Source organism: Euleptes europaea, chromosome 3 (genome assembly GCF_029931775.1).
Source record: "Euleptes europaea isolate rEulEur1 chromosome 3, rEulEur1.hap1, whole genome shotgun sequence".
Classification (NCBI taxonomy): Eukaryota; Metazoa; Chordata; class Lepidosauria; order Squamata; family Sphaerodactylidae; genus Euleptes; species Euleptes europaea.
In genome coordinates this window covers 70,025,035-70,052,987 of record NC_079314.1, presented here as the reverse complement: position 1 = coordinate 70,052,987, position 27,953 = coordinate 70,025,035, and the positions used below count along the sequence as shown (strand labels likewise).

The 27,953-nt window shown below is 39.3% G+C and overlaps 1 protein-coding gene across 1 annotated transcript in view; it reads right to left on the bottom strand.

Moving 5' to 3' along the window:
• Nucleotides 1-27,953, bottom strand: part of SRGAP1 (SLIT-ROBO Rho GTPase activating protein 1) — a 123,841-nt gene that overhangs the window by 16,192 nt on the left and 79,696 nt on the right. The window contains exons 4-14 of the mRNA XM_056847298.1: nucleotides 22,982-23,044; nucleotides 15,368-15,550; nucleotides 14,907-15,035; nucleotides 11,447-11,668; nucleotides 10,528-10,629; nucleotides 9,670-9,867; nucleotides 9,461-9,545; nucleotides 5,139-5,166; nucleotides 2,745-2,778; nucleotides 1,422-1,482; nucleotides 1,186-1,263 (exon numbers count right to left, since the gene is read on the bottom strand). Of these exons, the coding sequence (XP_056703276.1) occupies nucleotides 1,186-1,263; nucleotides 1,422-1,482; nucleotides 2,745-2,778; nucleotides 5,139-5,166; nucleotides 9,461-9,545; nucleotides 9,670-9,867; nucleotides 10,528-10,629; nucleotides 11,447-11,668; nucleotides 14,907-15,035; nucleotides 15,368-15,550; nucleotides 22,982-23,044 (1,183 nt within the window). The remainder of the gene's footprint in view (nucleotides 1-1,185; nucleotides 1,264-1,421; nucleotides 1,483-2,744; nucleotides 2,779-5,138; nucleotides 5,167-9,460; nucleotides 9,546-9,669; nucleotides 9,868-10,527; nucleotides 10,630-11,446; nucleotides 11,669-14,906; nucleotides 15,036-15,367; nucleotides 15,551-22,981; nucleotides 23,045-27,953) is intronic.

Here is a 27,953-nt window from a genome sequence, read left to right as displayed (position 1 = left end):
TCATTCCTACCAAGCTTTATGCAACATTTTATTGTAGCAAGCCTCCTTAATTCAAGATGAAGTCTACAAGAGCTGCCAGTCATTAGGAAGTGATTCAAACATTTGAAAAACATGTCATACTATTGACTCATTGATTGTACCATTTTAGAAAGCAGACAGGAAATAGCATGCCAAATTAAGGTATCTTCCCACCACATTCATTGTAAAGCTAGTAGTTCAAAGTCCTTGGAGGAGTGTATTGTGCTGTATACATTTGACTAGGATCATATTTCACTCAAGTGGTACCGATATACTGGAAATAATTCACAGTGGGTAGCCGTGTTAGTCTGTCTGCAGTAGTAGAAAAGGGCAAGAGTCCAGTAGTACCTGGTGCTACTGGACTCTTGCCCTTTTCTACTACTATATACTGGACTACTACTCTATATACTTTCTACTACTATATACTTTCTACTACTATATACTATTTTCTACTACTATATACTGTACTCTTGCCCTTTTCTACTACGATATACTGGAAAGTCAGGTTGCCAACCTCCAGGTGGTAGTTGGAGGTCTCCTGTGATTACAACTGATCTCTAGGTGACAGAGATCAGTCCACCTGAAGAAAATGGCCACTTTGGAAGGTGAACTCTATGGTATTACTTATTGAAGCCCCTCCCCTCCCCAAATCCCACCCTCCTCAGGCTTCATCCCCCAAATCTCCAGCTATTTCCCAACCCAGAGCTGGCAACCCTACTGGAAATCTACTGTGTGCAATCATCACACTGAAAAAGTGTTGGGTCACACAGCCCAATGGGAATCTCTACTCCATGCCCCCTAATTGGCTTCTGATGTGTTCATTCAGTGCACCTAAATGCTGTAAGCTTCATGTACCCATGAACAGGGAATCACTATGTCAGCCTAAGAGAATGACAGGTGGTTGATGCAGTCGGCAGAAGGCAAGTCCACAGAATCTGATGTAGCACAATGTTTTGCTTCTTCCTGTACTTTTGGTTCTCCACAGAACTGTCCAACTGGCCTCCCCAAGAGATGTCCTCTTATCAGGACACTGCTGTATGCAGTAATTATTAAGTTCCCAAGAATATAAAGTGCTTCTATCTATTAAAAATGTTAGAACGTTGGGATCTCACCATACTGATATGGAAGAAGACATAATTATATATGTTTGAAAGAAAATATAATTACCTCTCTCAAATGAATTTTTAATGTCATTGACTTCCACCTGGGAGCCAGATACTCTGAAAATGCCCTGATGCTGAAGACCTAAAAAACCCAAGAAGAATAAGGCTAGATATAAATTAGATGCTAAGACTATTTTTAAATGGAGAAAAATAATTGATATAAGAATAATTATAAATTATACACAATCTTAATAAAATTAACTAGGATTGTGTTAAATGGCATTTTGGAACTCAACTCACCATATAAGTTGATAAATCGAATACAGCTTTCTACTATGAGAGGAATTAGTTTTCCAGAGTCCTAGTGAGGGGGGAAGAAAAAAAATCACCAAGAATTTTCTACTATTAAGAAGAGAGTTCAAGATTACCTCTACAATGTGAACTGTTTTTTTTAAATCAGAGATCAGCATCCCTGCAGCTTTAAACTCATAACAATCTGAAGTCAATCAAGTCCTGACACAAGCTGATAATCAATCAGTAAAGCTGCTTTTTCTGTGGGCATATCTAGCCCCTAACAGCAGCCTAAAGGGCCACACCCGTGTCTCTTCCCTTGTTCCATCAGTCAACTCAAGGAAGATATATAGGGGTATTACAATTTCCCAAAGCAAATAAACACACAACTTTCACAATTAAACATTATATGTATTTAAAATACATGAACGGCATTCACTGCTGACAGGGAAGGATGTAAAACGGCTAAAGGGGTGCTACTGATGGAAGCAAGAAATCCAACAATTAAAAGCATCTCTAATGCATTTGTACAACATAATCAGATGATTTGATTCTTTCTGTCAACATTTTCAACACCTGTCACAAAAGTCACATTTAGGATTGCTGATCCATTTACAAGAAAAAAATTACAAACAAAAAATCAGTTCTTGGTGTTTCAGTGGCCCTTTTCAATGAAATAACCTTACCCACAAGGATAATTTTCTCACAGATGATCCCCTATCTAACCCGGCACAGGGAAAACATCTGAGGAGAGTCACTTTGAGGCAGGTAAGCAGCAGGAAGAGAAAAAGTTAAGCAAAACCTCCTCCTGCCAGCTCTGCCTTCTGGATTTCAGCCTCCTGTAGCTGCTTGCCATTAAAGCAATTTTTTAAAAGCTGTCAGAAGCACCAAACCACCAGTTGTGCATCGCTTGGCCCTGATAAAAGTTCTCCATTTGCTCCCACCATGTCTTCCACATGAAATCCCACAGAGGAATCCCTATGTTGGGTTGATGCAGTGGGAGGAAAGCAATTATTCTTCCTTCTCATAGCCGCTGTCCCCTAATCTTTGTTCCTATGCTCGGATTTGAACTTAAGTGCATGGAGAGCAGAAATTTTCAACTTCAGCGCATGACATTAGTCAAATCCCCTGATCTTGTAAGAACAAAGTAACATAATTGGGTGAAACTCTGCACCCTGGGAGTCCTTGTAAATGGAAGTTTAGAGTGACGGGTGAGCAGCAGCTGTGACATGCTGTACTCACTTTGTGAATGAAAACAGATCTTAATTATAGAAAGAAAGCAAAAAGCCTATACAAAACCAGTGTAGTACTTTCATTTCACTAGGATCATACCTGATGTCTTGTGTGGGAGTTCCTTCGTCCTCGGCTACAAGAGTTTTTGTAAAATAGAGAAAAATAAGATGCAGATAGTAAATAACAACAGTCACAAAATATTAGAGAACCTTCAGCAAAGCAATAATTAATGCAAAGTGCATTGAGTGCACTGATTCATAATAAAGTAAAAATGTGAAAAATAATAATTTATTTTGTTCTTAAGACACCACCTGTGCATCTTTATGGTGGTCTGAAAGCGTGTACAACTGGGTCAACTTTAGCTGACGAAGGAGCTGTTTGAAGTGGGTCTTTAACCAAAAACTCATTTGTGTATGTTCAAGAAGGTGGATGTGTTTACTATGCTTTGCTATTGTCGTATTACTGTAATTAAAAAAAATTAACCAAGTGTTAGCTGCTACTAGTCACTCTGAGCTTGTCCGTGGCATTCAGTGAATCCTTTAATAAATGTATACACACTATATTTTTCTCCTGCAGTCAGGAAACATTACACTGATCAGCTAAGAAGGAAGATTCTCAAGATGGACTTGAATATAGTGATCTGCCTCCACAATAATAATCTGCCTCAGCTTTTGTAACAAGAAATGCCATACAAGTCCTGCTGGCATGAAACATTCAAAATCACCATTAAACAAAATATAGTGTCATCCTAAGCAGCATTACACCCTTCCAAGCCCACTGACTTAGAAAGGTGTAACTCTGCTGGGGATTGCACTGTTAGCTTTATACTCTGACCATGCTGTGGCCTTCCTGTATTTCTGGGGCTCCAGAGGTCTCACAGAAGGGAATATTGGTACTAAATAAACAGTGGAACATTTAAGGGAATAGCATGAACTTCACACAAAATTTAAACGTTAGCATTCATAATTAAAACAAGGAGTCAATTCCACAAAATATTTCTTTCCAAAATATGTTATGATTATTATGCACAATGTATCTTAGGAAGATAATATAATTATTTTTATGAATCAATATTCTGAAATAGGTTTGGTACATACAGTGCATAAAATCATAAAAACAGTATATATTATATTATATATATATTATATAATATCCTGCAAACACAGCAGTAAATCTTTTCATAGTATAAATGTATGTCTTTAAATACCTAAACTCTGGCCTTTTATGCGTGATCAGTTTCCACTGGATCTGTTGCTCTCTATCTGCACAGTATTTGCAGTCGAATTCTCAAAACACTATGCACAGGGACTTTTTGCCCCAAAGAGTACTTTGGAGTACTCTAGGAGTACTTTGTGATCAATTATGCACCCCCAGCGAAAATGCGAAACGTCTGAACCACGTGTGAGCCCCCGTGAAAACGCTGCTTTGTAATTGGCTGTGGTGTATTTTTTTTAAAATATGTCCCCAATCCCCGCCAGCCCCGCAGCAGGATTCTTTCATTTGATCTGAACCGAGTAGCCATTTTACAGCCAAAGCAGAAAAGGGTCCGGACAACCCCTTCCCTCCGACCAATTTGTTTTTGTGCAACTCAATGCAGGGATCATAATATTAAAACACTTGCACAGTCATTTGTGAGATTCATCATTCCATCGGTAGACTTGAATTTGCAAACAAACAAACGAAAAGGCTTTCATGCCTACAAGAGGACACGTATAAGGGGAGGGTGGCAAATCGAGGGGTCAGGTTGGATGAGGGGGGCAGACATTTGGGAGGGAAAAGTGAGAATGGGCATGGGGAGAAAAACCCAAATGACAAGTATGTACAGGACTGTCTTTCAATTTGGGTTCGAGGCAGACTTTAAACTTGGAGTAAAACAGCATCCTGAAAATGTGGGGGAAACGGGACTTCTGAAGGTTGGAAACTACATGCATAATTAAAATGAAGCTCCAAAGTGACCGCGACGGGGTGACCATGACGGGAACAACCTTTGCATAAAGGGCCTTTGTTTTTTAAAAGTCATGTCTAAAAATAAATTTGAACTTGAAATAAAGCTGTTCATTTCTGGTTCAACTGCTGATTTTAACATAATGAACAGTATTTTAAACATTCACAAGTATACCTAACAGCACTATAAATTAGTAAATGAAAGAGAGCAAGATTCTGCTCATTTGCAGTCAGGCTGGGAAGGACAGGGGCTCCAGGCACAGGGTCTGGTTGGCTCTTGTTCAAATTTCTGTTCTGCTCCACTGGTACACAAGTTCATGCAAGTGTGTCTGTGAGATTCTATCAATTTCCCCTATGAGCTGCAGCCCCCAATCCACTTTCCACAGTTTCTTGAGCATCAGAAAGAATGGGAAGGCAGCAAAAATCTCTTCTTGCAGTAGTCAGTATCCAACCCATTGTATTCATCCTACAATTCAGATGCGCATTTTCCAGTTTGAGAACATTATTATATTTGTAGATTCCTATATACTAAAGTTTTTGATGTCTTACCTTGTGGTCATGTATTCTGCTCTATGACCTAGAAGAGATTAATAAGGGGGAAAGTATTTGAGAACTAATAGAACTAAATGTAAATGCACCTTTACATAAGCCGTCCAGCTCACCTTCAATCCTCAACCCTTTCCAATGTCAATGTCGGTATTTACATCACATTACTTATGCTTGCACACTAAAGCTCAATTCACAATGATGCCACAGCCCTTGCTAATTAGCCCTCCTGCTATTGGTTTGCATGTGTGAAAAACAGAACAGGGGATAATCCATTACCTGGGCCAGACCTTCCCCCTACCAGTGGCACTTCCATTTTGCCAGGATTAAGTTTCAGTTTGTTAGCCCCCATCCATTCAAAAGTGTTTCCAGGCACCTGTTCAGTTTCCACAGCCTCCCTGGAATTTGCTGGTAATGCAAGACAGAGCTGAGTATCATCTGCACATTGGTGGCAGCTCAGCCCAAATTCCCAGATGACCTCTCCCAGCAGCTTTACGCAGATCTTGAAAACATGGGGGACAAGATGGAACCTTGGGAATTCCATAAGCCAAAGGCCAAGGGGCAGAGCAGCAGTCCCCCAGTACCACATCCTGAAACCTTCCCTCAAGGAAGGACCGGAATCACCACATAACAGTGTCTCCCAGTCCCAGTCCTGAAAAGTGATCCAGAAGGATACCATGATTGATGGTTTCAAAAGCTGCGAAGAGGTACAGGACAATTAACAAGGCCATACACTCCATTTCCTGGCACATCCATCAAGGCAACCAAGGCTGTTTCAGTTCTATAACCAGGCCTGAAACCAGATTGGAAGGGATCTAAGCAATCCGCTTCATTAAGGAATCTCTGAAGTTGGCCGGCCACCACCCTTTCAATCACCTTTCTCAAGAATCCTACAGTTGAGACTGGACAGTAGTTATTTTAATGAGCTGTTCAAAGTTAAAATAAGAAGTGGGTTGTCAAGACCAGGTGGCATATTGCCAGTAGCCCACAGAGTTTTAAAAATGCATTGTTTCCTCGGTGTGGTTGCAGTTGTAAAAATAAATATTTAAATGGATGCCACATAAGAAAGTATAACTTGATTTACGTAATACACCCAGCATACAACTAGTCCAGTGCTGGTGTTATGGATCCTCCATTCCTTTCAATGGGGTTGCTTAGCAACTCTGCACCAGCCCCACTGAAGTTGGTGGAGACTCTACAGCTGCCTAGGCAGGAAAGTGTAATGACACAGGCATAAAACTGAATTGTAATTCATTGTGTGCTAGTTTATTTCATCAAAAGTAAGTAGTTTATTTTAAATATTATCCCAAATAACCTCATTTCCACAACTGCACTGAACAGCGACAGCACATTTCAAGGAAGCTTCAAACGCTAGCACTGATTTAAGATTTCTACTCCCACAAAAAACATTTTATGAGACAATGATTGAAAAACCTCAAATCTAACCTGAATTCTGACAAGACAGCTAGGGCCTAATGCAAATACTGCTCCATGTGAGTAGTGGTTAACAGAATAGGTAACCCATGAAACCCACTCCTGGTATTGGTGTTGTGCAAGCCTGGTGCTAGAGCATGGCTAAATTTGGCCCTGGGGACAGTCACAGAAATCATACCACTTGGCTCAACTTGCACTTGAATAATTTGCATTCGTGTGGAAAACTGCCATCGGTACTTTCAGAGTTGAATCCAGATTTTGTTTCACAATATTTATGCTTGCACACTGAGTAAATTGCCATAATTTTGCCGTAAGCATGGTGCCATCTGGGCAGAAACAAACAAACAAACAAATCCTGACTATACCACAAATTGTAAATTGCCCTTGATCACCATATACATATGGAATTTATATTCCAGATAAGCTCCACAAAGGAGCAAACAGGAGATGTATTCGTGCAAAGGACAAGAGATATAAATGAGTGGATATTAAATTCTGTGGGTTGAAGATATTTTAAACTCATTTCTGCAAGGCTGCAACAGAATTATTATTAATCCCACTGAAAAGTATGAAAGACAGTCCGTAATTCATAATAACACAGGAAATCCTGCTGTTACAAGAATTACCCTACAAGGATTGCACTTTGAAATGCAAGACACATTTCCTCAGTAATAAAATGAACTAACTGGTAACATCATGCTGCTGCATAGCAGGTTTGCTAATGTATTCTGTTCATTATGAGGCTCTATTTCAGCCTACAGGGAAGTAGCTAATAAATACTACAGCAGAAGATGTAAGGTAAATGCTATTAAGAAAGAAAGATATCATGATCACTAGGAATGTTCCAAACACAAAATGGGTCATTTGTGTCCTGGCACAGTGGGACGGCTAATTCTACAAAAGCAACTTCTCTCTATATTCTTTTCTACTTCGTCCTGCCTATTCAGTTTTGGTTTTGTTTGTAATTTCAATAATTACAAGTACTTGTTATTTCAAAAGAAATGTTGTGATAATCCAGTAAATTATTACAGTTACTTGGTTCAGACAATCCTTCAAAACTATGGTTTGGAGGACCTAAAAAAAATCAGCCATGGGTTCATGCACTTCTTCTTTCTCCTTCTTCCTCTCTTGGGCATACTTTCCTTTTTAACTATGGAAAAAGCAACTATGCCAATTATGGTTTGTATGGTCCTTCCACAGTTTGCTTACATGGACATCTTGGCACCATCAAGGAAACCGACAGGAAAGGTACACAGGAGACAAGGTAGTGCACAAGCCCACAAAACCATAGCTCATTGCATCTGAATTTAACCTGTATCCAGAATTCTGTTAAGAAGTCCTCCAATTCCTATTCTGTCTGAAGAAACCTATTTCCTATTGACATACAAAGCCCAAACCTAAAATTCTAAAGGATAAAAAGTAAAAATTAAGGGTTCCGCATCTATGTTCCTATATATACAGACAATAGAATTGCAATGAAAACTGACACTGATTAAAGGAAGATCCACTATAGACTGTATCAAAGCAGATGCAATGGAAAGGTTTGCACCTTAAATGCATTTTAAAATATTCAGATAGATACTATATCTTTGCAAACCAGACAAATCACAAAAGATACCCTTTACAGCCGGGGTACTCATTCTGCGGGTCAACCAAAAGTGCCACATTTACTTCCATCTCCATCATGAGGACTGCACCGCAGGGAGGCTCACAGGTTAAGAACATGAAAAAGAAAAGCTATGCTGGATCAGACCAAGGCCCATGAAGTCCAGCAGTCTCTTCATACAGTGGCCAACCAGGTGCCTCTAGGAAGCCAACTGCAGCAGCATTATCCTGCCTATGTTTCAGAGCACCTAATATAATAGTCATGCTCCTTTGATACTGGAGAGAATAGGTATGCATCATGACTAGTAGCCATTTTGACTAGTAGCCATGGATAGCCCTAAACTCCATGAACATGTCCGCTCCCCTCTTAAAGCCTTCCAAATTGGCAGCCATCACCAAATCCTGGGGCAGGGAGTTCCACAATTTAACTATGCGTTGTGTGAAGAAATATTTCCTTTTATCTGTTTTGAATCTCTCACCCTCCAGCTTCAGCAGATGACACCGCATTCTAGTATTATGAGAGAGGGAGAAAAGCTTCTCCCTGTCCATACCTCTCCATACCATGCAGAATTTTATAGACCTCTATCAAGAATCTCCTTAACTGCCTCCTTTCCAAGCTAAACAGCCCTAAGCATTTTAACTGCTCCTCATAGGGCAGTTGCTCTACCCCCCTGATCATTTCGGTTGATCTTTTCTGCACTTTCTCAAGCTCTGCAATATCCTTTTTTAGGTGTGGTGACCAGAACTGTACACAGTATTCCAAGTGTGGTCTCACCATAGATTTGTACAAAAGCAGTCTGACAGCAGCAGTTTTATTCTCTTTTCCTTGTCTAATTTTTCTGCTCTAAGGTCTTCTGTTCCTCCAGCAGCACCTGCTTCAGAGTGGGAACCAAATGCCAACCACAGTCCCCATTGGGCAAGGGCCTTGCCCACTTTCCTGAAACACAGGGCAGGTGTCACATTGGAGAATGCTGCTCATAATGGCCATGTCAAAGAGTCACATGTGGCTCCTGAGCCACTGAGTGAGTTTCATTTAGCTAGAGCCTGTAAATCCATGTCACAAGTGTAAGAATCCATTCATTTGTATAAACCTTTAATATGTGCTTCATTACATTGCATCAAGACCACAGTGTCTACTCTGCAAATAAAACTCAATTATGTTGGTTGGAAGAAAAAGAACTCCAAAAATCACACAGGAATATCAAGAATATTAATTGTCTACATTATTTTAGTCTCTAAATCTATGTATCTTTGCACTGTAAACATTTTTACTCTGAACCACTTACCTTCTCCAAGCGTTCGTTGCAGTAAATCATGTTTTGCTTGAAGCTTCGTGATGAGATTGCTTCCCTCCAGGTACTCTCTGAACTTCTGTAGAGAAAGAGTTCAGTGCATTTGATATCTGAATATTTGCTCCCTTAAATTATAAAAAGTTTGAAAAACTAACTTTGGGTATTTGGATGCCATCATATGGCCCGGTAAGCATCCAACATACCATGAAATAGAACTGCTCAGTCTCCTGCTGGTTAGCTCTTCTCTTTGCAATGCTAGGCTTGCTCAAATAAGTCTCGGAAACTGTTGACTTCACAGACTCAGTTGAGCGACTATGCTGAAAGCATTCAGAAACATCATAGTCCTCAATGGTGACCATGTCCTGTATAGTCTGTAAAGTAGCTTCAGTTGTCTTCTTAACCTGGGGTTAACAAGTGCGTATCACTTTATTGAAAGGAAAGGCAGATAAATGTACTTCGAATGGCTATAAAGGGGAGCTGTTAGAAGTGCCATCCTAAACACAGTTACACCTTTCTAAATCCACTGAAGTCAATGGGCTTAGAGGGGTGTAAATCACTGGTTAGAATAGCACTGCTAATGGATCTGTAGTCTTTGATACACAACTCTTAATAGAACAGTGGCATATCAATATCACAAATCACACTGCAAAAATACAAAATTTTCATAAATGCCCCCTTGTTTCTAGACATAGAAATAAGACAAGACAATAAAAAAATAAATAAACCAACTTAATTATATAACTGACCTCAGCATAAAATAGTTACACTGATACAAAATTCCTATTTGCCAACCCCCAGAAACCAATTTTAGGCCCAATGCTATTGCAATGAAGGTAGAAAGTTGTTGTTTTTTATTATGAAAGACTAATACCCCCCAAATCCCACAGCATGGACCTGCATGTGTGTAAAGATATCCCCTCTTCCAAAAATTCTACAAAAACTGTACCCAATGGACCAATTCAGTCCATTTTAACTCCATGTGAGAGACTGAGACAGTATTTGATATCACGAAATAGCCATGACACTGTTTATCTCCCATCACAAGCAGAGGCAAGTCTTACCTCCTCATTTTCAATTTTCAGCGTGGCCAGTCGTGACTGTAACTGCTGATACCTAAGCATGAGTTCCCCTTGGACTGGCTGCTGGACACTGACCTGACTAACCTAAAGGAACAATAAAATAAGAGTGGTTAATTGCTAACTACAATTCATCAAATAAAATTGACCTGTACAGTAATTGCTAGGACATGACAGCAGATTTACTGAAGCTTGACTAACCCACGGCAATGAAGAATTCAGCTAAAATGAATAGTTGAACAGGCACTATCCAACAAAGATTATTAATAATAGCCACATATACATGCATCTATTACAGAACATTGACTGTGCTGCTGGAAGCTAGACTCCCTTTTTCTTAGGCAATGCTTGAACAAAGCAGGTTTAACCATGGTTGCATACTATATGTACCATTAGTAAAGATTCTGTAGTACATACCAACCTTCAAATTTCTGAAAAGTTGTCTATCATTTGTTTCCAATTGGTACCTCCCTGGTCTTGTGAATGAGTCTAGTGCTGTTACAAAAGGGCACGAAATAGCAACTTTTCTGCTGTCCTTGTTTATATGCTGAAACTTGTTTGGCCAAAGTACAGAAGGTTCAGTAGTGTGGTGGCAAAATTCAATATGCAGTAATGAAGGGTTCGTTTGGCATGGGATTTGTTTAGAGCAGCTGGCAAATTAAGTTCTACACAAAATGTTCTCTGAGTAGTATTCTTTGTAGGAGCTTGTTTGCTGATCTGCTTGTGTGTGTATGAATAACACTGGCTCTCATTTTACCCTAACTAGACTCTTTGTTCAAACACATAAAAGCTAGGCACCAACAAAAAAGAAATCACAGTTCACAATAGAGGAAAATGCTCATCACGCCACAAACAAAAATTTCGTCGGATTTTTTATGTCTATAAAGAGTCACCAGCTACTGACCTCATCACCCATATGGGGCTGGAACTCAAATCTCATTGGAGGGCAAAAGGCTGTAGGATACATCTCCATGAATCTCTGCTTGTCACTTCGTGGTTCCAAATTGTCAACAGCATTCTCAATGATGTCCAGACCCTCATGTCGAGAGGTTTCAAGATTATATTCTGCAGAGAGGTATGTTCTTAAGGCTCTGTTCAAGCTTGCATGATATCCAAGATCACAACACTGACAGAGAATAAAAAAATAAGAAAATATGTAAAAAACAGAAAAATTTCAATATCTCGACCTTTAAAAAAAAGTTTTAAAAAAGCTATTATCAATAATCAGTGCTTTATTATTTCTTAACATCCAATTGATTTTGCAAATATTGGACTTTTAACTTGTATCCCGGCCTCAATCCCCAGCCAATATTTCTGGAGAACATGCTAATAAATCTCCTAAACAGAAAAAATAATCTTCATAACAGTAGCAATATTCAAGGAGCAGCAGAAATAAGCTAAAAAAGAGCTTTAGAATCAAAACAAAAGCAGTACATATTCATGTTAACCCAACTACTCCATGAAGATAGTTTCAGGAGGGTAGCTGTGTTCATTTGAAGTAGAAGAGGTAGGGTTTGAGATCAGTAGCACCTTACAGACCAACAAGATTTTAGGGAGTACATGCTTTTAAGAGTCAAAGGTGATGAAAACATCTGATGAAGGAAGCTTTGACTCTCAAAAATACCCCCCCCCAATCTTGTTGGTCTCTAAGGTGTGACTACACTCAAATCTAGCTCAACTTTACCCCATGCTATTTTTTAAAAAGTGATCCTTTTTAAAAAGTGAAAAAACAAAAAAAGAATACTCAATCTACATCTCATTTTGAGTTCTTGGGCAAAGATAGTAATAAAAATCAGATTACCCTGGTACAAAGTATGGGTATATGATAAGAATAACTTTAGTGAGACCTGTTGTCTTGACTCTAACCATTACAGCTGGCACATACCTATCCAGAATGCAAGTGGTTCTCAAACTTTCTGAAGTGCTACCCATTTCTAAGTTTATTTACTTTTTGGACCCACTTCTAAGTTTGCTGTAGGTTTCAGGACCCACTTGCAAAGTAACTTGTTACTTTTCGCTCCCTAACATTGCTCCATATGCACATCGTTATTTTGTTAAAAATTACATAAAAGTGACACATATCATTGCAGCTGTTGCACTACTGCTTGTGCAAGTGGAACTGCACTAAATGCGTTCTCCTTTCAGCTCTTGCATCACTGGATCCAACTTGCAGTTAAGATCATTCCAACAAAGGCCCAGTGCAAACTGGTTTTGAAGATGGTTAGGCCAGGAGCAGTTTTACCCACTCTTTCCTTCCCTTCCCTGCACTGATCTTGCCTTCCCTTCCATTAGTTGCTTTAGCAACAGAGTACTGTTCTGTCTACAATGATGCTAACTGGATTTCCTTGTAACCAGGGTTTTCAAATGCACTCAAACCTTTGTTTAAATTCTGGGTCATAGGAGAAACCTGAGTAGTAGTGTAAGGGAGTCATACTATTATTAAAAATTGCAGGTGAGAGTTAATACTTTCATGTATAAAATTCTTCCACCAAGAAGAAACTAGTAGAAAGAAATGTTGTTGGCCAGTCACTTCTGCTGTGTAACATTTTCTACCTGCAGTGAGGTTGCTTTAAAAATATATAGTGACAGAAGCATTTACAATTTTTTATCCCTCACGTACTGTCTTGTCTATCACATGAGGACTATCATCTCTTTTAATCATGTTCTGCTTCTGAGTCCTATATTTATTGGTACTAGAAAGCTGGCAGACATTGCAGCTTCTGGAAGGAAGAGAGTAGGGTTGCCAGCTAGGAGCATGGGGTGGGGGCAGAAACAGGGGGAAATGACCTCATGCAACATTGTCCCTCCTTCCAGTTTTGCTCCCATTGGTTCACTGAGCAAAGACTGAGGCCAGAGCAGCAGGGGTGGGAACTGCCACAGAAGGCAACTTGGTAAGTCTAGAAGTAAATGTTCCGCTGAGTTTGGACCACAATGTCAACAGGACCTTGGCAGAAGATGGCAGAAACGGAAAGCAGCACACATCGTAGAAGCAATTCAATTCTGTAATCAATCCCTTGAAAAATTCTGATATTGCCAGATGAATCACACATTATAAATGTGATAAGAGTAATATTAACTATCTTTAAATATATATATCTATCCTAAAAATGTATTAGTATTAAAGTAATAAAAGTTTAAACCTAGAACATATAATTTTCAGACACTTCACTCTAGAAATTACAATGCAGTTCTGCAAAACAAAACATTGGCCTTTACACTGAAACCCAATTTACATTTCAAATTACACAGCTTCTCAAAATATGCCTTACCATTAATTTAACATTGTTGTGCCTGTTATTTCCTTTTGTGCATACTCCGAAATATCTTGCACCTAACTAATTATCCTGACTGGAATGGTAAAAAAGCTACAACAATAAGAAAGGAGGTCAGTCCTGCTGTTTCTTTTCATGAATGTTAATTCTAAGAGAACTCCGGGTAATTTATTCTAAATAGTAGAAGGAACATTAGGCAGTGAATACTTTTACAAGGTAGCCTAATTATTGCATCCATAGGATAAAGATACGTCTATACGACAAAGAATGTAATATATGCCATCATGTGTCAACAATGCCATTCTCTCTACATTAGATGAATAGAACAGTCTCTACGTTAAAATAAATAAATTATGAACATTAAAAGCGCATTGTTCAGAAACCAGAGAGTGAACACTTTAAATCTTCCAGTACATTCTGTTGCTGTTACTCTAAGGGGGCTTATTATATCCTGAAAGGTACTAAGAGTCACATTTCCTCCCCTTAAAGGTCTGTAAAGTACAGGAGATGTTCAAAGTTAGAAGCCACCAGGAAACTGCTCAGTTAGTAAATAAATAAATAAATTTTATTTGTGGCTAGTATGCCAGGTAACACAGGTAAAACAGAAACTGACCATACAGAGTAGATGTTTACAACCAAGGCCAACAAAATTATGAATCACCCAATTTTACATTTCCACAGATTAAGGATGTACATTTAGGCAACAGAGCTTCATTGCTAATGAACAATATTTTGCAACCTGGGTGATAATTGGGGAGCTGCCTCCCAGCAGAAACCTTTGGGTCCATTCACCCTCATCACCAGAGCCCATTTCCCTAATCAAAGGGTCAATAATATTGAAGCGGACTGAGTTGTAGAGGGGACATCTAAAAAAATACATGCTACTGAATTCTACATTATAGTACTCCTTTTTAAAAAAATATGACATCAATATTCTGTATAGTACAGCTGGACTTCAAAATGGGCAACAACAAAGTTAATCACAGTACAACTGCACAGTCCCAATTATATCTGTGTGGGATATGAAAAGCAGAACAGAAATGCAAAAAACTGTGCCTTAACATGAGAACTGCACAAACTCTATGTACTTACATCAATCAAATCTGAAAGGTCATGAATATAATACTTGAATACAGAAGCATTTGTTGCTTCAAGAGTTAGCAGATACTCATTCCTGGCTTTAATGGATTTCAGCTTGTTTTCAGAATATTTTGCTTGACGCTGAGGGGGGAAAAAGTAGTGTCAATATGGCAAAATGCTTTATTTCAACCAACAATTGTAAACATATGAGAGTATTTCAGAAACTAATGGCAGAAACCAATGTATACAGAGTATGTACAATATTGTACATACTCTGTATACACTGGTTTCTGCCATTAGTACAATATTGTTGTATTATTCAAAATACACTTGCATATTACTTTCATATCTTTTATAAATTTAAAAAAGGAATCCCAGGTTCATTCTGCATTAAAATGAAAACACAATAGAAAAATCAAAAATTCTCTTATACAACTCAATTCTGTGACAGATTTTCATTAAATGCTTCTTACTTTTTCCCTCATTTTTTCAATTTTCTTTACAGAACTCCGCCTCTGATGTCTTTCCTCATGCCGAATATGGAAAACAGGATCCCCTGACCTTCCAATTTGTTTTTCTTCTTGCTTCTCAGCCTCCTTTAGTTTACTTTCTGCACTGATGCTCTCTGTATGATACATGTGGTATGTTTTCATGACCTAGGGCAGAAGAAGATACTGACAAAGTCACAGAAAACAGGATGAAGAAAAAGCTTCCCATTTCCAGAATACCATGCTGTATTTCTATTTATTGCCTGCCCTCTTTCCAAGGCTCAGGGCAAGTTACAGTATAAAAAACAACAACTCCAAACACCTTTAAATATGCACAAGACCAAACAATGGAGAAGCTTAAGGGAATGGAATTAAATAATCTTAGAGCACTGTTTGAGAATGCTTCTCTATGTATCATCACTGTGCCATGTTGAATGGAAAGAGACATTGACACTACGAGTGGATAACAGTCCAGTTGTCACAGGCAGATTTCGTACCATTTAAATTGAAATGGCAATGTCAAGATTGAGAAACTTCTTCAACCAGGGGATGTTGTTGGTGCTGGAGCACAGAGATTTGCTGACTTCTTCTTCTTTTGTACCTAGGGCATTTAGTAGCAACAAGTGGCTATTGCATCAAGTTGTCTGAAGCCCATGCTGCACTCATGACATGGGCATGAGCTGAATCCTTAGAAGCTGTTTCAGCAGGCAGCATAAAGCCAGAAACAGTGAAAAGGACTACAATAGGTGGAACAGTGCTTAGTGTCCAATGCCTACATAGTCAAAAGGGACACTCACTAAACAAGGGATTCTTTGGTGAATTTCAAGCAGTGGTGTAAGAATTAAACATGATCCTATCCCAGATAAATTGTGGCCTTCAGGGAAGGACACCTTATACTTACAGTAGCAGTGCCCCTAAAACAGTAATGCTGTGTCATACACATGTAAGAGAAAAGGAAATGATAAACAAGTAAAACTGTAAGATATAAATTAAAGCTAAGAAAATTGTAAGAATGCAGAAGAAACTCCCTTAGTAACACAGTTAGTAATCACGATTGTCCACATGACAAAGATTTTCTCTGCCCTCCATGTAAAGAAATGCAGATTTAAAAAGGGATTCCTTCAGCAGCTTCTACTTGAGTTCTACAACATTTAGTTTTATAAACTGTATGTTATCTTGAATATCCAGAGTTAATGTTAATATTCAAACACTTATATAATGGAGATGAGAATAATCTTAAAACTTATAATAATGTATGGAGAAAGATAGAGAAGGATATGAAAAGATGGAGAAATAAAACTTTAGGAATCTCCTCTAGAATTATAAGCAGTAAAATGTTCTGGGTGCCTAAGTTAACGTATTTATTTCAGACGATACCACTAGGAATTAGTACAAAAAAATAGAACACTGGAATAGAATGATAAGAGGGTGGATATTCGATAGCAAAAAATGTAGAATTCAAAAAGGTTAGTATATAGCCTTAGATCAGAACTGGGTTGGGGAGCCCTGGATCTGAATAGCTACTACGCCGCATTTCAATTAAAGTCATTATTAGAGATAGGAGAAGAAAGTGACCAGAAATGGGTTAGATTTGAAAATAAAATTAACAGTGACACAGGAAGATTTGGCATTTTCTCAAAAGTCTTAAGTAAAGATTTAAAATTAACTATAGGACCCAGATGCACAGCATTAGAGGTATGGAATAAATGGCAACCTTTATGGCTAGGAAGGACTTCAAGATGGGCCCCACTAGAGACTATACACACTGAAATGAGAGAAAGTAAATGGTGGGAAACCCTAAGGTCAAAAGGATATTATAGATTGGGAGATATGTACAGAGGAGGAACCCTAAAACCTTTACAGGAGATAGTAGAAGAGGTAGGCAAACAACATTGGCTAAAAACAACAGGCCTATATAGAAGGGTTAAAATGTTTAATGAAAAAGGGGAAATATGGTCAGAGGAACCAATGGAAGAAATATATAAAGAAATGGATAAATCAAAACAAGGATTGGCAGAAAAAATCTACAGGATAATGTTATCAAATAAAGACAAGTCAATATCATATTTACAAAAAACTTGGTGTAAGGAAGGTCAGATATCAGAAAACACAGCAGGTAAAATTATGAAAGGTCTAGAGGAAATTAAAGTGATTAAATTCAATGAATTGGAACATAAATGTTTTACAAAATGGTACAAAACACCAGCGCAATTAGCGAATATGTTCCCAGGACTAAGCCCCATGTGTGGCACTGTAGACAATCTAAGGGATGGTTCTCCCACATGTGGTGGGAATGCCCAGAGGTTAGGGACTTTTGGACACAAATACTAAAAATTATAAGGAGAACATGTAAAATATCCTTAACCATAGATTTTAAACTAATGTTAATGAGCACAACAGGGAACTCAGGGGTAAACAAGAGGGATCAGGCCATATTCAAGGCTATGTTATTAGCAAGCAAAGCAGTAATAGCTCTGGGTTGGAAGGATAAAAGTAAATGGACTATAGAAATCTGGCACAACTATCTGTTTGAATTTATACAGTCGGATATCGTTGAGATGATACGCCAGAAGACTTCATGGGAAGACAAGAACAGGGAAATCACGAGTAGATGGAACACCTACTTAGAGTGGATATCAACGGAAGGAAGAAAAGACATTCGGTGGAAGATCCAGACTTTGTGCCCGTGGCTGGGATCAAGAGACTAAAAATTATAAGGAGACGACGTGGGGCTAGAGAGGGGGATGGGAGGGACGGGAGGGAGGGAGGGAATGAGAAAAGTACGGTATACAAACAAGGTATGTAGAATAAGAAATATATACTTGAAACTTGTATAAAAAGAAACAATAAAAAAAGAGAACAATCTTAAAACACTGTGCTGATTAGTGAGTCATAATAAGATTGGAGAACAATGGCAATAAGGGAGGTAAGTCTGGGAGGTGCTTGATACATGAAAAACTCTGACTGGTAAGCACAGCAGAAGCACTGGAAGCAGTGGGTTTAGACCAGAGGAACTCTGCATGGGATTGGATTGCACTGTTAATTAACTAATTCTACAATCCTGTATTTTTCTCAATGGACATTTCAGAGGGTATGCTAGACTAACTCTACAAAAGATTGACTGTTAACGTCACATGTGAAATCCATGAAACAGATCACTTCAGGATACAATGGTTCCATATTAACATACCACACCCTCATTGGTACATTATCTTGATACTTACAGGACAATGATTAGCACATTACCTTTGATACTTTTTGCAGGACAATGATTCAGCTCAAACCCAAACCCTTTCCGACTATATATTACTCTTCCTACACACTTGACACTGAGAGACACTGTCCTTCAGTGTTACTCCTCTGAAGATGCCTGCCGCAGCTGCTGGCGAAACGTCAGGAAAGAAAATACCAAGACCACGGTCACACAGCCCGGATAACCTACAAGAACCAATTAACTCTGACCGTGAAAGCCTTCGACAATAACCAGAACCAGATTTGTCACTTCCAGAACTCAGTTAATAAAATTGTGATCACTGTTTTTGGGGTTTTCTTGGCACTGGCTCCTGTTTGTTCACTGTCTTGATATCCAAAGCAGTGAAACAAAAGTTACGTATACGGAAATTAAATGAACTGACATCAATAAGACTTTAGGACCATGTTCTGTGTCTGGATTTGGGCATTACAATAGCCCATATAAAAAGTAACTAAGTGCAGTCCTAACACATTGTTATTGGTTGTAAGTCTCACTGAACGGACCTGAGTAGAATAGAAGTCGACCTGCTTAAGACTGTTTTCTAACATTTCTGCAAAAATAAGTGAACTACAGAACACAGTGTTTTCATTTTCAACTAACTAGCAATACGGTAATGGAAAAAACCCCAAATCTGCATATGTTGAAAACAGAGACAAAACAAAGTAGTCTTTAAAACATCTTTTCCCCATAAATCTTTGTGGGCTTTTAATGTTCTAGAGAAGGACCTGGATTTTGGAGGTACTTTCCATTTCATTTGCATGTCTTACAGTACTCAGCTTTTTGAACTGCACATGCAGAAAATTACTTTGTAGTCTGTCTCAAAGACTAGAATTTTGAGCTTCAGAGAGTGATGGACTTTCAGGTGCTAAAAGTACCCTTGAGCAAAACGAATTATTTTTCAAAATCGTAAAGGCTTTTCATGTTACAAGACCTTATCAACAGGAGGGGGAGAGTGTCTCAGACTCCAGCTACTACTACTTCTTGGGCCCATTTCTTATTCAGAAATGCATGGCATTTACTATTTATCTATTTCAAGACCTTAACAAAAACATTTTCTGGTCAATGGTATGATACCCATCATCCAATAATGTTAGTAAGCTCCTGATATTTATCAACACTAAGTGACTAGTTGATTTAAAGTTATTCATTTATATTCTGCCTTTCTCACTGGGACTCAAGGTGGATCACACAATACAATCAACAGGATGTAACATTCAATAAATAATGAAGTAGGATATGGGTTGTAGAACCAACCAGAAATCTGAAAACCAGAACTGAAGCAAACACAGGTGTTAACATGACACAAAAAAATCATACAAGATTACATGGTAGGATCCTACTTAGACCAAACTATACACAGTAGTATAGACCGCAGTCCCTAAAAATGATCTACTCAGGCAGACCATTCCGCAAGGTGGGGGCCACAATGGAGAAGGCATGTGTACAGGCAGTAGTTGATTTTGCCCATTTGCAGGTTGGTACCTACAGAAGTCCCTGTTCAAATAGGGAGGAGACGGTCTTGCAAATATGAGGGACCAAGGCCTTGAAAGGCTTTGTATGTGATAGTCAATATCATAAATTGAGCCCAGTAACTGATGAATAGCTAGTGGAGTGATTGCAGAATGGGAGTAATATGCATACTCCATCTAGCTCCCAATAATAACTGAGCTGCAGCATTCTGCACCAGGTGGAGTTTCCGAATTGAATTTGAGGGGAGACCAATGTACAGTGCATTACTTGTACTTTCATTCTACACCAATATAAATGAGTGTAATTTAGGACCCATTCAATGTCCGTTGGAGTTTTTTTCATGGTGTTTGCTTGATTTATAGATTTCATCTTGGACTAAGAAAATTCATAGTGAAAATTAAGCTTGGCTATTCCATAAAAGTAAAAATAGTCAGGAAAATTTGAGGGCATGAACAGTGCGATCCCAAGCAAAGTTACACCTTTCTAAGCTGTTTGGGTAAAATACTGTTTAGGTGTACACCTAGATTACTAAAAACTGCTCTATCTTCTTTTGATTTGCCCTTCATGGGTTCCAAAATTTATTCTCTATATATCACTCTGACCTGGATAGCCCAGGCTAGTCCAATCTCATCAGATCTCAGAAGCTAAGCAGGGTTGGCCCTGGTTAGTACTTTGATGGGAGACCACCAAGGAAGTTCAGAGTCACAGAGGCAGGCAATGGCAAACTACCTGTTAGGTTCTTGCCTTGAACACCCTATGGGGATGCCATAAGTCAGCTGCAACTTGACAGCACTTTCTACTACCACGTATCACTCAACTATCATATACTCTACATTTAGAAGTATTTCCCAAACAAACCAAAAATTATAAAGCTAACAGTGAAATGCAAGAAGGAGTAACATTAATAAAAAGTGATGTCCACAATTAGGGTTGCCATCTCTGGGGCTGGAAATTTCTGGAGATTTGGGGGTGGAGCCTGGGGAGGGGAAGGCTTGGGGGATGGGGAGAACCTCTGGAGGATATAATGCCACAGAGTCCAACCTCCAAAGCAGCCATTTTCTCCGGGGGTGCTGATCTCTGTTGTCAGGAGATCAGTTGTAATTCTGGGAGATCTCCAAGCCCCAACTAGAGGCTGGCAATTCTATACACAATACAGAGAGCTTCACAATGAGGTAAATTCCTCATGAGTTATATTCTCCAAAAAGCAGGCCCTTTCATACCCCATTTTGAAACTTCCAAATGCCATCGGTGATCTGAGATGGCCGCCTGTTATTCAAAGAAAAGCAGTGAAAAATAAATTATGGCCCACATTGAATTAATATTTATAGGAACAAGCAGATTGCTAGTTCAATAGTTAAGTTTGCATAGCCTTGAAGGAGTTCACTAAGAGAAAACTAACACAAATGGGAAAAATAATTAACAAGGGGAACAACTCATACTATGTCATTAAAAGAGCTATGAAGTCCATGAAGAAGAAACAGCAAATGAAGCAGAAAGAACCTGGAACTGTTTGCCATTTAATGCTGCCTCGCAAATGAAAACCATTCTGACAACGTGGCTGAGAATAAATTCCAAGAAGTATGGCTGAATATGTTGATCTACACAGGTATTAAAAGGAATACTACATTAGTTTCCTCATGTCTGAACTGACACACACTATCTGCATGCATCCATTTTACTAATATGATCCATATGCTATAATTCAACCAGCTCTCTCCAGACACACAGACCCTAGTAGTTTAGTGGTCTAAATAATACTTTCTTTGATGTACCTTCAATCAAATCATCTTAAATGTTAAAACGTTTAGTCTTTCAGTTACTTAAAGAAAAAAATAGTCTATAATAGTATGGCAACACACAGATGAAAAACGTTCCTCCTTGTTCGACTGCAGCAGATTAAATACTTTAATCCTTTTCTTCCAAAGGCAACACCACAACTCTATGACATACTTCAATATCAGTCAAGATACAGCAATGTTAATTTTAAAATGAACCCTTCGGGAGACTGTTTATTTCAATGCAGGGAAGGTGAACAAACCAGGGGTGCAACATTGCAACAACAGAACTCACCTTCCTTTTACCTGAAATAAATTAATAAATTTCAGTAGCTATTGATTTGCTGAAGAGGTTCTATGTAGCTAAATAGGTGCTGAAGCACTGCATTTAAAAAAAATATTTTCAAGTAAGGGCAGAAAAGAGTTTTTCATTTCAGCACTACATTTCTTCCTAGTCCCAATATACACTTTATGCGACTAATTATTAATTTCCCATGTTTTATCAAAGTATAAATAATCCAAAAAAGTCAACATACACTTACATATAAAAAGGACCAGTCAGAGGAATGAAGAGTCACAGAACTACATTGTTATTAACATTGATAATGTCTAAAGTAAGCAATCTTGCAGCAGAACTCATAAAGGAAAGGACTTTCTTCTGCTTCCAATCGAGTCAATAAAATAATCCTACTGACTTGGCACAATTTAAAAAACAACCAAGACCCAGCTCATGAAAGACATGATGTTTGACTACAGGTATATTGACTATATTGATGTAAGCACGTAGGGACAAGAACTGTAATAGTCTACGCAAGTCGATTATGTATAGCTAAGCAAGGCAGTAAACATCTAAATTCCAGCTAAGCATGTGATGGGTTTTTTAAAAAACCAACAGTTGTTGAAAACAATGAGAAACTTTTATAAGATTCTGAAAAGTTCAAAAAAATTATTCCAAGGTTAAAGCAACAGTCTTAACTGAACACTGCCACCAAGCTAAACCACAGTATTGCACCATAACATGTTGACTCGATTTAAAAAATATAAATGCATAAAAATGGATTTTCAATGAACAATTCTTGCAACCAAATCCAATATACTTACCGTATAAAGCTCATTAAGAACCCTCATTAAATCCTCATGAAGCTGGAATGCAATTTCTTTGCTCTGTAATTAAGAAGAAATTATTAGTAAGAATCACTTAAAACTAGTGCTGAACAGAAAAGGAGGAAGTTTAAGCAGCCTCTATATCCCCATGTAAAAGGGAGAGAAAGAATTTATAGAACAGTAAAGTACACTCTTGTCTTACGTGGATTTGTGAATTGTGGATTTCACCTATTTGCAGTCAGTTTGTGGTATGATCAAATGATGTGGTCTCCAGCATTACATTTCGCAAGAAATTTGATTGCTTTACTATTGGGAGGCAGCAGAACTCTGCCTCCCAGTATTTGTGGATTTTGTCATTTGTGGTGATCCTGGGAATTGTATATATTAATGATATAATTGTATATTTATCATTATTGCAGAACCCTTTTTGTTTTTTCTACGGAGGAGAGATACATGCTTGAAAATTAGCCAAAATAACACTCATTCTAGCCACTAAGGTAAGGGTTTGTTGATTTCACTCTTGTCTATAGATCCTTTTATGTTACAATTCAGTCTAGGATCAGTTTCCATATGTTATGAACTGTTGGTTCAAATGTAGATTCTTTTCACTACTTGCTTTTATATTACTTAATTTTAAGAACATGTGTAAATCAGCCCAATAGACTCAGTTTATCCCACGTGTATAAAGTACATATGAAAGCAATAAGTTGTCTTGTTTATGATAGAAGTGACTGGACAGAAGACAGCAGGAATGAAGTGTGAATGAAGAAAGAGAACAGGAAAATACTGTCTCAACAAACAAACAGGACATTCAGAGAAGGGCATGAAACTGAAAGAAAGCTATGGACAATACTGTAACAGGCAATGTACTATCCACCATTTCTGTAATAGAAACTCCAGCATATTAGGGGTTTTTATTTATTAAGCTTATTTATAAACCTCCTTTCTCCCCAATGGGGAGTAGTGATTACTATGGGGACCTAAAGCGGTTTACATCATTCTCTTCTCCATTTCATACTCACATCAACCCCGTGAGGTAGGTAAGGCTGAGAGTGTGTGACTGGACCAAGGTCACCCAGCAAACTTCCATGGGAATTTGGGGATTTAAACCTGTTTTTCCAGATCCTAGTCTGACACTTTAACCACTACACGACAGGTGGGCTCTCACCATACTGGTCGCCAACTCTGGGATGGAAAATACCTGGAGATTTGGGGGTAGAGCTTGGGAAGAGGAAAGAGGACGAAATGTTACAGAGAATCTGCCATTTTCTCCAGAGGAATTGATATTTATAGTCTGGAGATCGCTTGCAGTTCTGGGAGAACTCCAGGCCCCACCTGAAAGTTGGCAACCCTGCAAGATTTAGAATTACTAAATGTAGAATAAATTTACTAAATGTAGAATAAATTTAGATTTAGAATAAAGGGCATCATGGCCATCTTCTGGGCATAGAGTAGGGGTCACTGGGGGTGTGGAGGGGGAGGCAGTTGTGAATTTCTTGCATTGTGCAGTGGTTTGGACCCTGGTGGACCCTTCCAACTCTGATTCTACTATGGAAGAAAATGAATTTTTTAACTGGATCAGATATCCATCTTGTTGGTATATGATTATAACTGATGTTACTACAATAAAAAAAATCTGAAAGCTCCAAGATGCTGGGAGTACAATTGCAGCCACATTTGGAGTTAGCATCTAATATCAGAAAATTATAGTTCCACAGGTTGAAATTTAAAATCACTGTATCCTGCCAGAAAACTGCAACTGGCTCTCCATTTACAAAACGGGGTTTTCATGCCTCTCGCTTCCTGCTGTGATGCTCGGTGGCCCTAGAATGATGTACCAGGAAACCAGATTCAGCTGAGCTGGGGACTACAGGCAGGGGTGAGTTTAAACTTTGCCTTTTTTAAACCCTGGGAAGCCTAACTAAACTGAGAATTTAATTGAGGTTTGCTGGGAGAGGATTGTGGTTGTTGTGCCAGTGGGTGATTAAGATTGATTGCTGCCTGAAAGCTTGGTTGTTACCTTGTTAAGTGGGGCTGTTGTGATTGGAGCTTGTGTGAGAGAGGTGGGGGCGGTGAGCATTTAAATTCCAAGGCTCATGCTTTCCAGAGGATGCATTTTGATTCAGCTGAGCTGGGGACTACAGGCAGGGGTGAGTTTAAACTTTGCCCTGTGGCTCTTAGCCTGTGGATCATGACTGGGGATCTGTAGGGTGAGTATAAAATCTTGTTATTTTGGCAGAGTAACACGCTCCATCCAGTTGGAGTACCAAGCAACTTGAATATCCCTGTGAATTAGTAGCAGATAGCTGCAGGGCAAGGAACTTCGGCACTCAGTTCTTATTTGGTACAGGAAGAGTGCAAGAGAGTAAAAGGCAGGGTTATAACACCAAAGAATAATATAATAATAAATAAATAAAATACCAGTTATGAAGGTAGAAAGCCAGCAGGGGTCGGGGGGCTATCCAGTGTGCTGCATGGAGTGTCACATGTATGATTATCTGCTTGCTGGACAGAAGTCGTGGGTGTGCGCTCGGTGCGGGGAGCTCCTGGCTCTCAGGAAGCGAGTTCACTTCCTTGAGGCCAAGGTAGCTCAATTTGAGGAGCTGTAGCAGGCAGAGAGAGAGGTGACTAAGGACTCCGGGGATGAAATAGTCACATCCCAGTCCCAAGGTGACGGCAACCTGCCAGTCACGGATGATGGAGCCCTTAGGGAAGGAGGCCATTTCACTGAGGTAGGGGATGTGGTTCCTTAGAAGGGGCCTCTTCCTTGGTGGATGAACAGATATCCTCTCGTACCGAGGATATGCCTCAGAGGGGAGGGGGGCTTCTTGTAGTGGGGGATTCAATCCTTAGGAATGTAGATAGCTGGGTTTCTGGCGGGTGCATGGACGGCATGGTGACTTGCCTGCCTGGTGCGAAGGTTGCAGACATTACCCGTCATATAGGTAGTCTGGTAGATAGTGCTGGGGAGGAGCCAGAGGTTGTGGTGCATGTTGGCACCAACGACGTGGGGAAATGTAGTCCAGAGGTCTTGGAATCCAAATTTAGGTTGCTAGGCAGGAGACTAAAAGCCAGGACCTCCAAGGTAGCTTTCTCAGAAATGCTACCTGTTCCACGTGCCGGACCAGCTAGGCAGGCACAGTTGGTGAGTCTCAATGTGTGGATGAGATGGTGGTGCAGGGAAGAGGGCTTTAGATTTGTAAGGAACTGGGCAATATTTTGGGACAAGCCGGGCCTATACAAAAGGGATGGGCTCCACTTGAACCAGGATGGAACCAGACTGCTGGCGCGTAATATAAAAAAGGTGGCAGAGCAGCTTTTAAACTGAACCTGGGGGGAAAGCCGACAGGAGCTGAGAAGCATCCGGTTCGGGCAAACTCAGTGCATACGGACAAAGGGAAAATTGCTTCAGATTGCCCACATAGGAATTACTTAGACGTGAAAGGGAATGGAAAAAAATGATGGATAGCCACTTAAAGATGCCCAAAGGCACATGCCAGGCAAGTCGAAAGAGAGAAACAGTGTGGAGGTGTTTCTATGCTAATGCTAGAAGCCTCCAAGCAAAAATGAGGGAATTAGAGTGCATGGGTTTAAAAGAAAATATAGATATAGTGAGCATTACAGAAACCTGGTGGAGGGGAGAGAACCAGTGGGATAGTCATCCCTGGTTACAAACTGTATAGAAATGACAGGAAAGGGCGCATTGGAGGGGGCGTTGCTATGTATATCAAGGAAGGCATAGTGTCTAATAAGCTAGAGATCATAAAAAGGGCAGACTCGTCCACAGAATCCGTATGGGTGACGATTCTGGGCCCCAAAGGAGATTTAGTACTGGGGACGTTCTATCGGCCCATTGACCAAATGGCTCAGGGTGATCTTGAGATGGAGAATGAAATTAGGGAAGCATGTAAAGGTAATGAAGTAGTAATAATGGGAGACTTTAACTTCCCTCATATTGATTGGATAAATGTATGCCCCAGACAAGCCAAAGAGATTTTAGACATCCCAAGTGAGGCAATCCTGGATTTAATACTCTGTGGTGCTGCCAGTGACTTAGTGCGGGATGTGGATGTAGTTGAGCCAGTTGGCAATAGTGATCACAATGGAATCAAATTTAATTTAGATGTAAGTGGGAAAGTGACTGTGAAATCTCATAGAATTACCTTTGACTTTAAAAGAGGGAACTTCTCTAAAATGAGAAAACTGGTGAAGAGGAAGTTGAAAGGAACAATTAGGAGGGTTAAATCTCTTGAAAAAGCTTGGGGGTTACTCAAGTCCACATTACTAGAGGCTCAGCTAGCTTGTATACCGCAGGTCAGGAAAGGTAGTAATAAGTCCAAGAGGTCACCACCATGGCTAACGGGTAAGGTGAAGGAAGCAATTAGAGAAAAAAAGTCTTCCTTCAGAAACTGGAAGGTTTGCCCAAACGAGGAGTACAGAAGCAAACACAAACTTGCACAAAGGAAATGCAAGCAGATAATTAGAGATGCAAAAAAAGATTTTGAGGGGCTTATTGCTAAACACATCAAAACAAACAATAAGAAATTCTTTAAGTATATTAGGAGTAGGAAACCAGCTAGGGAAGCGGTTGGACCATTGGATGACAATGGGAGTAAAGGAACTGTAAGGGAGGATAAAGCGATTGCTGAAAAACTAAATGAATTCTTCTCATCTGTCTTCACTGTTGAAGATACAGGGCAGATTCCTTCTCCTGAACAGAGATTTTGGAGAAGGCCTTTGGAAATGGTGTGGCAGCTGAAGGGTAGAGTCCATGGTAATTGTATCCACCCTTCCTCTGCAAGGGTAAAAGTGCCTTCTGTCTACCTAAACTGTGGTTTGGATCCAACCTTAAATTATACAGGAATTTTTCTTCACCCAGCAAGTACACACACACAGCCTATCACCCCCCTCAAGCCATTCCCTTTCTCTGCCTTCATTTCTTCTTTCTGCTTCCTTTCAGAGGACACTT